General features: G+C 37.8%; 1 protein-coding gene across 6 annotated transcripts in view; it reads left to right on the top strand.

Annotated features, from left to right (window-relative positions):
- LOC143642843 (ankyrin repeat and sterile alpha motif domain-containing protein 1B-like) overlaps positions 1-15,875 on the top strand; it is an 887,705-nt gene that overhangs the window by 181,954 nt on the left and 689,876 nt on the right. For all 6 annotated transcript variants that reach the window (XM_077111726.1, XM_077111725.1, XM_077111727.1 and 3 more), the window contains exon 4: positions 10,228-10,524. In XM_077111726.1, coding sequence (XP_076967841.1) covers positions 10,228-10,524 — 297 coding nt within the window. The remainder of the gene's footprint in view (positions 1-10,227; positions 10,525-15,875) is intronic.

Below are 15,875 nucleotides of genomic sequence, written 5' to 3'. Positions count from 1 at the left end.
TTTTTTCCTTCTTTTTTTGTAAACAATAACATATATACAAAAAAGCTATAAATTTCCAAGCACAGTACCACAGTTAGCTGTAGAACATATTTTGGACTTTGACATGGGTTACAATTTCACAATTTTAGGTTTTTACTTCTAGCTGCTCTAAAATACTGGAGACTAAAAGAAATATCAATTTAATGATTCTGCATTCATAATCATTTGATAAGCCCTATCTTCTATGTTTAATTCCACCATCACCTTTGATCTTTCCATACCTCTCATTGGGTTTGTTTGGGCTATGGCAATTCTAAATTTTTGATATTGGAAGGGTCTGTCACTAATGTGGGGTAGGGAGATGGAACTATCTGATGTTCTGGAGAGGCTGGGCTAGGTTTCAGGACTTATCTGGACCAGGGACCTATCTGGAGGTTGTAGGTTTCTGGCAAGTTACCCTAGGTTTCAGGACTTATCTGGACCAGGGACCTATCTGGAGGTTGTAGGTTTCTGGCAAGTTACCCTAGTGCCTGGAACCCTTGTGGAATCTTATATATTGCCCTGAGTGTTCTTTAGGATTGGCTGGAATGGTCCTGATTGGAGGATGGCAGGTTATGGTAGGTAACAAAGTCTACCTGAAGCTTGTGTAAGAGCAACCTCCAGAGTAGCCTCTTGACTCTATTTGACCTCTCTCTGCCACTGATTCTTTATTAATTGCACTTCTTTTCCCCATTTGGTCAGGATGTAATTGTTGATTCCATGGTGCCAGGTCTGGATTCATCCCTGGGAGTCCTCTCCCGCGCCGCCAGGGAGACTTTCACCCCTGGATGTCATGTCCCCCATAGGGGAGAGGGCAATGATTTCACTTGCAGAGTTGGGCTTAGAGAGACTGAGGCCACATCTGAGCAACAACAGAGGTCCTCCGAAAGTAACTCTTAGGCATGCCTATAGGTAGTCTAAGCTTCTATGCTTTCTACATAAGCTTCACAAGAGTAAGCCTCATGATCGAGGGTATGGCCTATTGATTTGGGTGTCCCTAAAGTTTGACATAGTGTCAGGGGATTCCCTGATGGCAAGGTTTATAGTTCTATAGTCTTTCTCCCCTCCCTCAGGGGACTTTGCCAATACTTTTTGATTATCTGTTTAATATACTCTAGAATGTTTCCAGGCATTACTATATTCTGTACAGGATTAAAGGACCCCTGGATTAAAGGACCTTTTTCTCATTCTGTGCTCTCTGTGTTTCAGTTGTTCAAATGAGCTATACAGATAGGTTGAATTGGATTATGCATACAAAAAATTTCATTTCCAAATCAAATAAACCTTTCTTCCATTGGTCTCATAGAGTATGTGTGGTTCTAAAATATAGACACTGTCTTCCTTACCCCTATGTTCTGAATTGCTTTAACTACAACTTGTTCAGCTTCATTCTTATCTCTAAATATCAGGTTATATATATAAAACAGCCTCTCAAAATCCAGAAATAATAATCACCACTCCAGACTTGATGTCTCTGCTCTAGAAGCTTATAATCTAGGCCCCTGTTTTCATATAAGTGTTTTCTAAAGGTGACCATACCATTGTTCTTTTTTTGTTTCTGGCTTATTTTGTCTCACCAAATGTCTCGCATGTTCGTCACATTGTTGCATGCCTCACGACATTGTTCCTTTTTGTAGCAGCACAACCTTCTTTCATAAATATACACCATCGTTTGCCAATCTACTTCTCCATCAGTGCATCCTTCAGCCACCTGCATTCACTGGGCATCATGTAGAGGGCTCAAAGTCCACAGTGCATCCACATTCTCAATTTTGAATAATTTCATTGTTCCCAAGAGATAGAAAACCAATAAACACACCCTCACCAAATAGGAAATCTCAACCTTCCCTTAACTCTTGTCCCTCACCCCATTATTTATCTCTGCTGTTGCTGTGGTAGTGCTGATGGTTTCTTTTTAAACATAGCTCATAGCATGCAGTAGCAGTTTTCCCCTTGTACCCTGGGCTTAAACACTCTTTATATGAGAATCATATCTTTGAAGTAATTCTTACAAGAACTCATTCATACTTCTCGTGTGAGTCAGTAGGACATGTAGGTCTATACAACCCCTTTCAATCTTGTTCATCTTTAATATGGTACTATTGCTTCTAGACCCACTAGAGAATCACCTTCATTCCTATCTATTCCCTTACATTAGAGTTCAATCTCATTAGCTAATGGTTCACCCATCTCTAAGTCCCCTGTATTCTAAGTCTCTGATTATACCTTTATGCTGGTCATAAAAGTGGAATCATACAGCATCTGTCCTTTTGTGTCGGGCTAATTTCGCTCAGCATTGTGTCCTCAAGGCTCATCCATCTTGTCATGTGCTTCAGGATGTTATTTTGTCTTATTGCTGCATAATATTCCATCGTATGTATATACCACATTTTGTTGATCCACTCATCTGTTGATGGACATGTACTTTGTTTCCATCTTTTGGCGATTGTGAATAATGCTGCTATGACCATCGGTGTGCAAATGTCTGTTTGTGTCGTTGCTTTCAGCTCTTCTAGGTATATACCAAGTAGTGCTATAACTGGATCATAGGGCAGCTCGATATTCAGTTTCCTAAGGAACTGCCAAACAGTCTTCCATAGTGGCTGCACCATTGTACATTCCCACCAGCAGTGCATAAGTGTCCCAGTTTCTCCACATCCTCTCCAACATTTATAGTTTCCTGATTGTTTAATAGCAGCCATTCTTATAGGTGTGAGGTGATATCTCATTGTATTCTTGATCTGCATTTCCCTTATAGCCAGTGAAAATGAGCATCTATTTATGTGCTTTTGAGCCATCTGTATTTGCTCTTCAGAAAAATGCCTGTTCATATCTTTAGTGCATTTTATAATTGGATTATTTGTTCTTTTGTTGTTGAGTTGTATGATTTCTTTGCATATACAGGAAATCAAAACTTTGTCCAATATATGATTTCCAAATATTTTCTCCCATTGAGTTGGCTATCTCTTTACCTTTTTGACAAAGTCTTTTGAGGTGCACAAGCATTTGATTTTGAGGAGTTCCCATTTATCTGTTTTTTCTTTTGTTGCTTGTGCTTTGGGTATGAATTTTAGGACGCTACCACCTATTAGTAGGTCTTGAAGATGTTTCCCTACATTTTCTTCTAGAAACTTTATGATGCTAGTTCTTATATTTAGGTGTTTGATCCACCTTGAGTTAATTTTTTGTGTAGGGCATAAGATAGGGGTCCTCTTTCATTCTCTTGGCTATTGATGTCCAGTTCTTCCATGCCCAATTATTAAAAAAACCATTTTGTCCCAGATCAGAGGATTTGGGTGCCTTGTCAAAAATCAGTTGACCATAGATTTGGTGGTCTATTTCTGCACTCTCAATGGAATTCCTTTGGTCAGTGCTTCTGTCTTCGTGCCAGTACTATGCCGTTTTGACCACTGTGGCTTTATAATAGGTTTTAAAGTCAGGGAGTGTTAATCTTCTGACTTCTTTCTTCTTTTTTGGGATGCTTTTAGCTGTTTGGGGTCTCTTTCCCTTGCAGATGAATTTGTTATTTAGCTGTTCCAAATCTTCAAAGTAGGTTGTTGGAATTTTGATTGGTCCTGTGTTGAATCTGTAGATCAATTTGGGGAGAATTGACATCTTAACTATATTTAGCCTTCCTGTCCATGGGCAGGGAATCCACCTATTCAGATCTCCTTTGATTTCTTTTAGCAATGTTATGTGGTTTTCTGTGTACAAGTCCTTTACATCCCTACTTAAGTTCATTCCTAAGTATTTGATTCTTTCAGTTGGTATTTTGAATGGAAATTTTACCTTAACGGACTCCTCAGTTAGGTCATTTCTTGCATATAGAAATGTTACTGATTTTTGCACATTAATTTTATATCCTGCCACCTTGATGAATTTGTTTATTAGCTCATGTAACTTTGCTGTAGATTTCTCAGGATCTTCCAAGTATAGTATCATATCATATGCAGATAATGGGAGTTTTACTTCTTCCTTTCCAATTTGGATGCCTTTTATTTCTTTGTCCTGTCTGATTGCTCTAGCTGGAACTTCTAGCACAGTGTTGAATAATAGTGGTGACAGGGGGCATCCTTGTCTTGTACCTCATCTTAGGGGGAACGCTTTCAGTCTCTCTCCATTGAGTACAATGCTGGCTATTGGGTTTTCATATATTCCCTTTATCGTATTGAGGTAATTACCTTTGATTCCTATCTTTTGGAGTATTTTTATCAGAAAAGGATGCTGAATTTTGTTGAATGCTTTTTCAGAATCAATCTATATGATCATGTGATTTTTCCCTTTTGATTTGTTATTGTGCTATATTACATTAATTGATTTTCTTGCGTTGAATCATCCTTGCATTCCTGGTATAAAGCCCACTTGGTCATGGTGTATAATTCTTTTAATGTATTGTTGGATTCGATTTGCTAATATTTTATTGGGAATTTTTGCATCTATGTTCATTAGGGAGATTGGCCTGGAGATTTCCTTTCTTATACCATCTTTACCTGGTTTTGATATTAAAATGCCATGAGCTTCATAAAATGAGTTAGGTAGAGTTCCTTTTTCCTCAATTTTTTGAAAAGTTTGAGCAGGATTGGTGTTAGTTCTTTCTAGAATGTTTGGTGAAATTCCCCTGTGAAGCTCTCTCGCCCTGGACTTTTCTTTGTAGGAAGAATTTTGATGACTGATTGAATCTCTTTACTTGTGATTGGTTTGTTGAGATCTTCTATTTCTTCCTAAGTCAGTGTAGCTTGTTTGTGTGTCTCTAGGAATCTGTCCATTTCCTCTAGGTTGTCTAGTTTATTGGTGTATAGTTGTTCATAGTATCCTCTAATGATTTCTTTTATTTATTCAGGATTTGTGGTAATGCATCCCTTCTCATTTCTGATTTTGTTTATTTGCATCCTCTCTCTTTTTTTCTTTGTCAGTCTTGCTAGTGGCCCATCAATTTTATTGATTTTCTCAAAGAACCAACTTTTGGTTCTATTGATTCTTTCTATTCTTTTCTTCTCCCATTTGTTCATCTCAGCTTTAATCTTTATTTCTCTTCTCCTTTTTACGTTGGGGTTAGTTTGCTGTTCTTTCTCAAGTTCCTCCAGGTTTGCTATTAAGTCCTTGACTTTTGCTCTTTCCTGTTTTTTAATATAGACATTTAAGGCAATAAATTTCCCTCTCAGCACAGCCTTTGTTACATCCCATCAGTTCTAATAAGGTGTATACTCATTTTCATAAATCTCCAGATAGCTACTGGTTTCTCTAGGAATTTCTTCTTTGACCCATTGGTTGTTTAAGAGTGTGTTATTTCATCTCCATATATTTGTGAATATTCTCATTCTTTGGTGGTTATTGAGATCCAGCTTCATCACATTGTGATCAGAGAGAGTGCTTTGAATAATTTCAATATTTAAAAATTTATAAAGACCTGTTTTGTGCCCCCGCATATGATCTATCCTGGAGAATGTTCCATGAGCACTAGAGAATAATGTATATCCTTATGTTTTGGGTTGCAGTGATCTATATATGTCTGCTAGATCTAATTCATTTATCAAGTTATTTGACTTCTCTATTTCCCTGTTGATCTTCTGTCTGGTTGCTCTATCTATCGAGGAGAGTGGTATATTGAAGTCTCCTACTATTATTGTTGAAACATCTATTGCTCCCTTTGATTTTACCAATGTCTGTCTCATGTTCTTTAGAGCTCCTTGATTGGGAGCATATACATTTATGATTGTTATATCTTCTTGATGACTTGACTCTTTAATCAGTATATAGTGTCCTTCTTGTCTCTTATGATGTCTTTACATTTAAAGTTTATTTTGTCTGATATTAGTATAGCTACTCTTGCTTTTTTTTAATTACAACTTGCGTTGTAATTAAAGAATGATCTTTTTTCATCCTTTCACTTTCAATCTACTTGTATCCTTGTGTCTAAGATGAGTCTCTTGCAAGCAGTATATAGCTGGATTATGTTTCTTAATCCATTCTGCCAATCTGTATCTTTTAATTGGTAAGTTTAGTCCTTTAACATTCAAAGTTATTACTGAAAAGGCATTTCTTGATTCCAGCATCTTATCTTTTTAATTTTATTTGTCAGATCTCTATATTCTTTTCCCTCTTACTCTTTGTATTCTTTAAATTACCCTTAGTGGTACTCTTCAATTCTGTGCCCTCCTCCAGACCTCCCTCTCCTGTCTCTTTTTTTTCAGCTGGCAGAACTCCTTTTAGTATTTCTTGCAGGGCCAGTCTCTTGTTGACAGATTCTTTCAAGACTTCTTTGTCTGTGATATTTGGAAGATTTTAAATGGCGTATAACTTAATGGCACGTTTTAAAGAGAAAATGGTTTTCTGTGAAGTTGGTCAGAGAATTACAATACAAACAGAAATGTCTGTTTGGGAAGATTAGAATTTGCTTCTTTTGCTTTCGTGGTGTCTATTGGCAACAAGTTCTAAGAGGAAAAAATTTTTTCAATACCATACTTTCAGTGTTTTTTGTTTACTTGTTATTATGTGCATACTTCTTTAGTGCTGACATATTCTCTTAAATAGTGTAATTTTCCAACATTCCTGATACAGAAATGTTGTTTTTTAAGTAACTTTTGATTTTAGCTTTCTTTCGCTCCCCTACCTACCTTGGGTTAGGAATGCTCTAGTTACTTATAAACCCATATGTATTTAAACAAGGGAGGAAAGGAGGAAAAATAGTAATTAACAATTATTGAGACAGCTGATAAAACAGATATTATGCTAAATACTTTTACTGCAATTTATTTTTTAACTCTCATAAAAATCGTTGATGTGATTTTTTGTTTTTTTGGGTTTTTTTGCATGGGCAGGTACTGGGAATCAAACCTGGGTCTCTAGCATGGCAGAACTCTGACTGCTGAGCCACTGTGACCTGCCCTACTGATGTGTTTTTATCTGTCTCATTTTATAGAGGAAAAATCTGGCTCAGAAACACTAAATTACTTGTCTAAAGTCATATAGGCATATAGGCATAAAGTCATAAGACTTTGCCAATCTTAAAGCAAAAGCCCTCTACAAGGGCAGTTATATCACAGCCTAAATGCTCCACCTATGCAGTGTTCACTGCATGCCAGGCACTGTGCAAAGCAGTGTATATACATTATCTAATAATCCCTGCAGCACCCCGATAGGCTATTTCTGTTTTGTATTTCTATTTTAGATATGGCGAAATAGCCTCAGAGAGATTAAGTAACTTGCCCAAGATATCATAGCTTCTGAAGCAATGCAGCCATTATTTGAACCCAGATTTTTCTCATGCCAAACCCAAGCTCTCAATCAGTTATGCACTATGTTTGGATTTTAAAATGATGCACCATAGTCATTCTGCTTTCTGAAAGTTATCTTTGATTTCTACCACAGCTTTCTTTAATAAGTAATTCTGTCTTATATTTGAATATCACTTTAAAGTTTATAAGTCATTTTCCTCTGTTATCTCTTTTGATTTATCTACTACACTGTAAGTCTATAGGGAAGGCAATGTTCTTGTTTTTCAGAAAAGGGAAGTTCGTTTCACAGATATATGTTGATAGTAAAGTGGCATATTAGCGTTTAACCCAGGTCCCCTTCACCTTTCCATAGTGCCCCAGAATTAGTGGTCAATTTGGGGCACCTTTACCGTTCATCAAAGCTTGAGCCCAACTAGTTTTAGTTTCCATCAGTTTTACTTTGAAACAAGATCTTTTGGTAAATAGCCTTTGGAATCCCATTTTGTCCTGCCAGCTGTTGTCTGAAAGTATCCTAATTTTTCAGAGAGGACCAGTCTGGTCACAAAAAGAAGGCTTCCAAAACCCTTTAGAATGTTCTGGGTTGATAGACGAGCAATTATTAATCAATGCTTCATCACAGCCTATTTATTTCAAATTAGAGTTTTTCAAAGACCACAAGTGTGAATGTTGTGAATGAAGACACAAGTTCACGATCATGCCTTTTGTCAAGGTGCTATGGTGTGGTTTCCACTGTATGTGGTGATCGTGGATAAAATCTGTCAACATTTTCTCCTGCGTAGGTTTCAAATGACGGAAATTATTTTTCTTGAGATCTGGACAGTCCTAATTGGTGTTATTAGAAAAAGTTTCTATTTTTTTTCTAATTTCTTTGTCTTGGGGCTCTGGAAAGGCCTTTGAGGAATCATTATTTCATAATTCGCCTTTCTCTTTTCTCAAAGAGGTAGCATATTTTGAAAAGGAGAGTGAATCTCTTTCAGATTAAGGGGAAATTTGTTTTGGTCAGGTGTCGTATTATTATATCATATTTTCAGGATATAAAGTAATAAGACTGATATTCCTATCAGGATTATAAAGCTTGGCCCAAGGAGAAAATGAAGGAGTCTGCAACTATATGTTGTTACTCTCCATGAGGAAATAGGGTCCATCCAAACCAAGCACAGGGTGGCTTCCCACAGGTGATCAAAGAGTTGATGGCTCTCACTAGACTCCCCATCTATCAGATCTCAACTTCTCATTGAATGTCTCCAAGGATTGGGGTTTTCTTCTGGGTTTTCCAATGCGCTTTCCTGATACTTATTTGAAAGGTAAAGTTTCAAATAAAAATGCCTTTTCCTAGAACTTTTTATTTTTTTTATCCTTGCCAGGCTACTTTTTAAGCTTTTAAGTCTTCCCTCCAGGCTCTCAACTTACCTACTGTCTTCTACCATTCAGAGCGAGGCTCTGCTACTTCCTGCAATATTAGGATTTCTTTGGACGTGTGCCCTCCTGATCCTCGTGTTATGGTCAGAACATTTATTAAAGCAGCTACTTCCCATTCCAGCCAGGGGGTTATCTGGGTGCCATCTGTAGGAGTTCTGCCTTTAGATCCTTTGCTTCCTTCTCCTGGTTTTTGACAATATAGCAACAAATGGAAGGCAGCATGGCATGGTGGAAAGAGTGAGCATGGGTTTTGAATTTTGATAGACAAGGGTTCCAAAAAATCCTGACTCTCCCTGGGCATGTAATGTAGATTTTTTGTATATTAGCTCCCTCATCCATGAAATGGGGACAATAATAACAGTTTTGCAGGGTGGTTGTCAGAGTTAAATGAGACAATGTATGTAAAGTCTTCAGGCATTCTGCAGATGGTGGTGGTAGTCGTGGTTATTACTGTGTCTGTGATGATTGAGGCTGACTTTGGGTCTAGACCACCTTGGCTCAGATCCTGGCCCACCACTAAGATGCCGTATGATTGAAGGCTCATTACTCAACTGCGCGGTGTGTGAGATTCTTCATCTGTGCTGTGGGGAAGTCCTTGTCGAAGTGTTGTGGTGAGGACCACATGCGTACACATGTATGGAATGCAACTGTGTCTGATGCAATGTGTTAGCTATGATGGCGACTCTGATGACCACAGAGCCCACTTTCAGGATCATTGTGCTTTTGTTACTAAAAATTCTTGCTCACATTCCTCCTGCCTGAGTCTCCCACCTCTTGGCATGCTCACATCCCCTTGATCTCCAGCCTCCACCCTCATGGTCTCCAGGGTCCATCTGCTTTGCAGCTGATTCAGTTTTCTCTGTTCCCACTTTGATTCTGCTAAGTGGCTAGGGGAGTCACATTGATTTCCAAGGTAAACGTTTTGTGATCCCTCTACTTGCAGTATTGTGATGCTCCTGGTGAGTTGTCTGGAAGTGGGTCTAGATCTGCCTCCCAATTCATAATTAGGTTTCAAAAAATGCTTGACCCTACTTGGTGTCAGTAGTTCTTCATTCTCTTTGCAAGAAGCAATGACTTTAGCTTATGTAGAAAAGGAAATGAAGCTTAATTTGTACATTTATCATTACCAAGAGTTTAACACCTTCACTGTCTTTTGGAAGCTAGTCCTTTAGAAGTCTAGATGTTATTACTTTCCGCTGCTGACTGCACCAGGGATGTGGATGCATAGGACAGATGTGCTGACTGCAGGGCCCAGCAGGGCTGCTAACCATCGCGGCTGAGCCGTTTACCATTCTTGGAAATTGACTTGGAATCTGTAGAGTTGGGAAAAAGTTTGATTTTCCCTGTGACAGTGATAATAATAAACTGTGGTGTTTTGGATATAAGACAAGATGGATACATATATCAAATCTAAAACCCAATCATGCATACATATTAAGATAAATAAATCTTAAACTTACGTTCTCAAAGCATCCCAATTTTAATTTACCCTGTGCAGTCTTGCTAATTTACTGAGTTTCTGAAAACGCGGGCTTTGTGCCTTTTCCTTGAACAGAATAATGAAAACGAGACCGCCCTGCACTGTGCTGCCCAGTATGGGCACTCGGAAGTGGTTGCCGTTCTCCTGGAGGAACTCACCGACCCCACCATCAGAAACAGCAAGCTGGAGACGCCGCTGGACCTGGCGGCACTCTACGGCCGGCTGAGAGTGGTCAAGATGATCATCGGCGCGCACCCCAGCCTGATGAGCTGCAACACCCGAAAGCACACACCTCTGCACCTCGCTGCCCGCAACGGGCATAAGGCCGTCGTGCAGGTGCTGCTGGAGGCAGGGATGGACGTGAGCTGTCAGGTGAGTGTCCCCTTAGCTCTGCCTTAAAGGGACGATGCCTGGGCTGGGCTCTGAGACACCGATGTTAAGGACCATGTGTGGAAATCAGACTGTTTTTAAAGCAAACAGTCTGCAGGCATTTCTGTAACTACTGAGGCCCGGGTTCTGTGCCACAAGCTGTTGGGAACTATAAAGAAATCCAAGGCCTGCCTCTAACCTTATTCTAGTTTGAGGGCTAAACCCATGAAAAATTGTTAGTCGCCGGCAGATCTGTGTGGTGTTATTCGTAATTGTCTGTTCTTTCCCCCAGTGTGTATCACATAGTCCATTATATACTAGGAACCTAACCAAAGTCTAATGAATGGATAAATGACGAAAATGAACATCTGTGAGCATACACTTTGTGTTTAGCATTTAGAATTCAGTTCAGTTCTCAGAGCTGTCCTGTGGGATTGAGAACTTAATTTCCAATTAACGGAAATTATATTTCTGACCCATCTTTCAAAGACTTAAGAAACTTGCCTCAGGACGCATAGCTGATAAACCCAGAAGCTGAAATTAGCTTTCTGATATAAGTCCAGACCTATTACCACTGAAAGTGTGTGGTCCGTACAGGGCTAGTAGAGGAAAGAGCACTGTGCCTCAGGGCAATCAGAAAAAAATTATTGAAGAGGTTTGATTTGAGTTGAGCCTTGAAGGATAGCATTTGATAGGGTTTGTTTTTACAAGACAAAGGTAACCTACTTTATTTTTACCATTTTTACTTATTTATTTTTATTTTGAAATATAACATATATACAGAAAAAGCAATAAATTTCCAAGTACATTTTAACAAATAGTTATATTACAGTTTTTAAAGTTTAGTATGGGTTACAGGGTCATGATTTTTCATTTTTTTCTTCTAGCTGCTCCGACACTGGAAATCAACAGAAATATCAATAAATGATCAGCAGTCATACTCATTTGTTAAATCTTACCTTCTCTGTTATACTCCTCCTTCTCTTTAAATAACATATGTACATAAAAGCAATGAATTTCAAAGTACATTGCAACAATTAGTTGTAGAACAGATTTCAGAGTTTGATATGAGTTATAATTCCACAGTTTTAGGTTTTTATTTCTAGCTGCTCTAAGGTACTGGAGGCAGCCTACTTTAAAGTCTGTTTTAAGTTAGTATTAATGCCAGCTCCAGAGATAATCTGTTCTGTCATTTTCTCCTTTCACGGTTGTTTCTTGGCTTCCAAGTTGATGTTAACATTCCCATCTTCAAGAAGCTTTTGGTTCCTGTTGGATTTGTAACCTATTCCCCAATGTATCAGTAAGCAATTGCTGCATAACATATTATCCCAAAAGTTAATGACTTAAATAAACTTAATGTTTATTTAGCTTGCAGTTCTGGTGTTGGCAATGTAGTCTGAACTTACCTGGGTGGTCCCTTCCTGGGTCGGAGTCAACTGCAAGTCACTGAAATGTCTCTGCTTTTGGGGTTGGCTGGATGTTGTCTGGGTGAAGATGAGAACCATGTGTCTGTCATAACCCAGCAGATCAACATGGGCTTGTTCACACGTAAAGTTATGGCTCCGAGAGAGAGAACAGGATTGCACGAGGTCTTTTGAAGTATGAACTTGGTGTAAGGACAATGCCGCTTCTTCCATATTCATTTGGTCAAAACAAGACACAAAGGCAGCCCATATCCAGGAGGTGGGAGAGGAGGCCTGTTCCTTGATCAGAAGGGGGTGTGAATACCCAGAGAGAAGTAATTGTAGCCAATTTTGCAGTCTACAAACTTGGAATTAGTGTGTGGCTGTGGGGTACTTTTCCTAGGAATTACTCAAAGGTTGCCACCTGTGCCTTTCAGGCTTTTAGTTATTGAGATTTAAAAGCCTTTAGACCTTCTTACCCAGGTTGAAGGTTGGCATCCTGAATCAGTGTTTTCATTAGAGCTTGCCTGTCGTATTCAGTTATTTAGATATTTGTAATATCTTTTTTCTGTTTTCATAATTTCTTACGTATTCTGCTTTGGCAATCTTGCAAATTAGTACAATATTTTTTTCCTAACCCTCCAATTAAAAGAAAAAAGATGTGTGTCGTCTAAATGTCGAATTTCTCTAATCTGTATTTTCTGGTTTTGTAACACTTTTGGTGTATTTCTAAGTTTAATTACACAGATTACTTTATAATCAAGAACTTTATGACTGTTTGAGATCCATGAGTAACTTTGTTTCCATGACCAAGATTACTGCATTTTTTGTATTTGATTACATGACCATAAGAGAATCACTAGATTTGATTTTTTTATAGATTTGATTTTATAAATGTTTTTAACACATTTTTTGGTGCAAAACACTGTTTTTTGTACTTTTGGAGACTTAAAAATAAAAAAGATCTCTGCAAAAAATTTAGTGGAGAAGACAAAAAATATCAAGAATAACTCATACATGATATTATAATAAATGATAAGATAGGATAAAGATAGAGATGTAGGAGAGGAAATATATATTTTAAGAGGGAGAACGTGGGAAGATATTGACTGAGGTGACATTTGAACTGATCAAAAGGCCAATAGGACTCTGCGTTCTAAGCATAATTTAGCCTTTAGATGAGTTTTTTGCTGAATGTTTTAGAATACTGAATTTGAATGCCTTTAGATGGGGTGTGTGTTTTCCAGAGTTCCAACCTCTCTGCATTTTATGTCCGTGCCAGTGTCATTCCTTTCGGTTTTCCACTTGGCCCCTGAGCGCATTTGGGTCTGATGCTCATTACGAGAGGAAAGGGGCACAGTGTGCTCAGACCTCTGCATATCTGTGCATCAGGGCTGGTACCCACACAGGTGGGCAGCCACTTGGTCGCTGCACCTCTTTCACTGATGCTCATGCTACAATTTCATCTTCAAGCTTTGCAGGAAGTAGAGTTTATGGTATATTTCTAAGATATATCTCAAAGAAACGAATCTTCCGTCAGATACAGCTTTAGTTGATGTTTTGCTTTTGTTCTTGTTGCTTGTTGATAGAACACAGATATTTTGGTCTTGTATTCTTTTTCATGGGTGAATATTTAATTTTACTGTATTACTCAAATTAATTGTCATGAAGTTTTTCCCATCTGGTTCATGGTAACATTTTTTAATATCAAATTTGAATGAGCTGTTTACTGATATTCTCACTTGCGAGAGCAAACAATACCAGCCAGTAACCTTAAATTGTTCCAGTGGATTTAAAATTCATTAAATTACTCTAGTTAACCAGTCGGGAATTAGCAGGATTAAGAGTAATCCCATTTGGTAAATTATAGTAATATACTTTTAGACTTTAATTACATTCAAGTTATTATGAATAAATCTTTAATATTTAGAGATAGTCTTGGAGGATCTTGCCTTTTCTTGGTAATTGCAAATATATATGTATATATATATTTTTTTCCTTGTATGGGCAGGCACCGGGAATGGAAAACGGGTCTCTGGCATGGCAGGCAAGAACTCTGCCTCCTGAGCCACTGTGGCCTGCCCTGCAAATATTTTTAAATGTAGCATTTATGTTTGCATTTTTTTTTTGTGGTGGTGGTTTTGTTTTCTTTTTCATTCCTCTCTGAGCAATCTTAAATTAGAACACATATTTGAACTAGTGAGCAACAGCATATCATTTCTGTTTGGGTAAATTTCTTTTTTTTTTTAAGTTGTGTAATTTGTTAGCATATTATTTATTCATAGTATCCTCCTATGATTTATTTCCTTAGGGTCTGTGGTAACATATCCCTTCTTATTTCTGACTTTATTTGCATCCTTTCTCTTTTTTCTTTGTCAGTCTTGCTAGTGGCCCATCAATTTTATGAAAATTTAGCCTTAAATGTTTTTGTAATAAAGAGAATGTCACCTTAAAGTATTAGGAAGGTAGGTTTGAATCGGTAAGATAAGCCCTCCTGATATTAGCAGTTATTTCTATGGACTTTTTTTTTTTGTATGGATTTTGAACCTAATTTTGAAAACCTAATGATGTTGGTGATTTTGCTGTGTGTGTGTGTGTATTTTTTTATGTTTCTCTCATTGAAAACTTCAAGTGTTAAAGCATTCATGTATTATTTTCAATTAGACTTTATATGATTATAAATGGAAATGAAATTAAGGTATGAATATTAATGGAGATGAAATTAAGGTTACAGAAAATTAATAATAAAGAGTACAAGTTCCCATGTCAGGAGCCGTCAAGATGCAAGGCTGAGTAAATTGCAGTTTTCCCTCCAAGTGCTTATAGTGGCAGGAGAAATAAGTTGTGTGTCTAAATCAAAAGATAATATTTTTGTAATGTATTTGCTCTCCTTCTTGCCTAGATGATTAGTTCATAAACTTCTCCTCTCAAGCCCTGAGCACGTCCTTCCATACTATCCCTCTCTGATTACAAGTTTGCTTTTATTTCCTTGAGAAAACAGAAAGAATCAGGTGTTCCCAACACCTGAAGTCATGGAAATATGCAAAGTTAAAGCTCAGGGCTGTAAACTCAGTATCTTCTCTCTTCTTCCCCTTTCTGGTTTTTCTCAGTTTTGGTACTACTGAGGCTTGACTTGAATAGATGTTTCCAATCAATATGAGAATTTACTTTGTTTTCATCAGCAATTATTAACATATTATGTATATTAGTAACATTAACATATGTGTGGTTTCAGTTCTTCTCAGCTTTTCTCATCGCTAATTAGTTGTGTTCAGAGGATTTTTCCTGAAAGGTGCTGAGATGTTGTGATTGCTTTGTATCAGGGTACTGGGTATATCTGGAAGTATTACTGTAGTGCTGTCTGCCCAATTGTGTATTTTCGAAATCATGTTTATTTTAACTGATGAATTCCAAAAAGTGGAAAAATTTGATGCATAGAAAAAGCAGGAATAAAATCCTGGGGCTTGGAAGGTTGAGTTCACTTATTTTAGTGCTATTTCTTTGTATATTTTACCCTTGCTTGTAGACTATTTTGATCTAAATAGGATGTCAGGACAATACCGTTTTTCAAGGTTTGGCCCGTTTTCAGTCGAGCGTTTGGGGCTGAGTACCGAGGTGAGCAGAGAGGACAGACCTGAGTGAGCCCAGCAGATGCTAGCCTGCTAGTGAGGAGCTGCTACAGGGCACCTGATAGTTAAAAAAAAGTGATTACACCTCCACAAGATACTCTTCAGTTTTCCTGGTGTACAGTGAAAGACAGAAAACTATTAGGGAATTAAACTATATTTTGAAAAGGAAAAGTCCATGGATTTGATATATTTAAATTCTTCCCTCTTTGTGATAACACCGTCGTAGCAGTAGCTGATGGCTCCTGTTAGCGCTGCTCATTTTAGAATTATGAGAGCGATCCATTCCATTTTGACAGTCCCCATATTCTTTTATGAAAGAAGC

This window comes from Tamandua tetradactyla, chromosome 7, assembly GCF_023851605.1.
Source record: "Tamandua tetradactyla isolate mTamTet1 chromosome 7, mTamTet1.pri, whole genome shotgun sequence".
In the NCBI taxonomy this organism is placed as follows: domain Eukaryota; kingdom Metazoa; phylum Chordata; class Mammalia; order Pilosa; family Myrmecophagidae; genus Tamandua; species Tamandua tetradactyla.
Note: the sequence above shows the minus strand (reverse complement) of the source record. Positions and strands in the feature narration are given on the sequence as shown.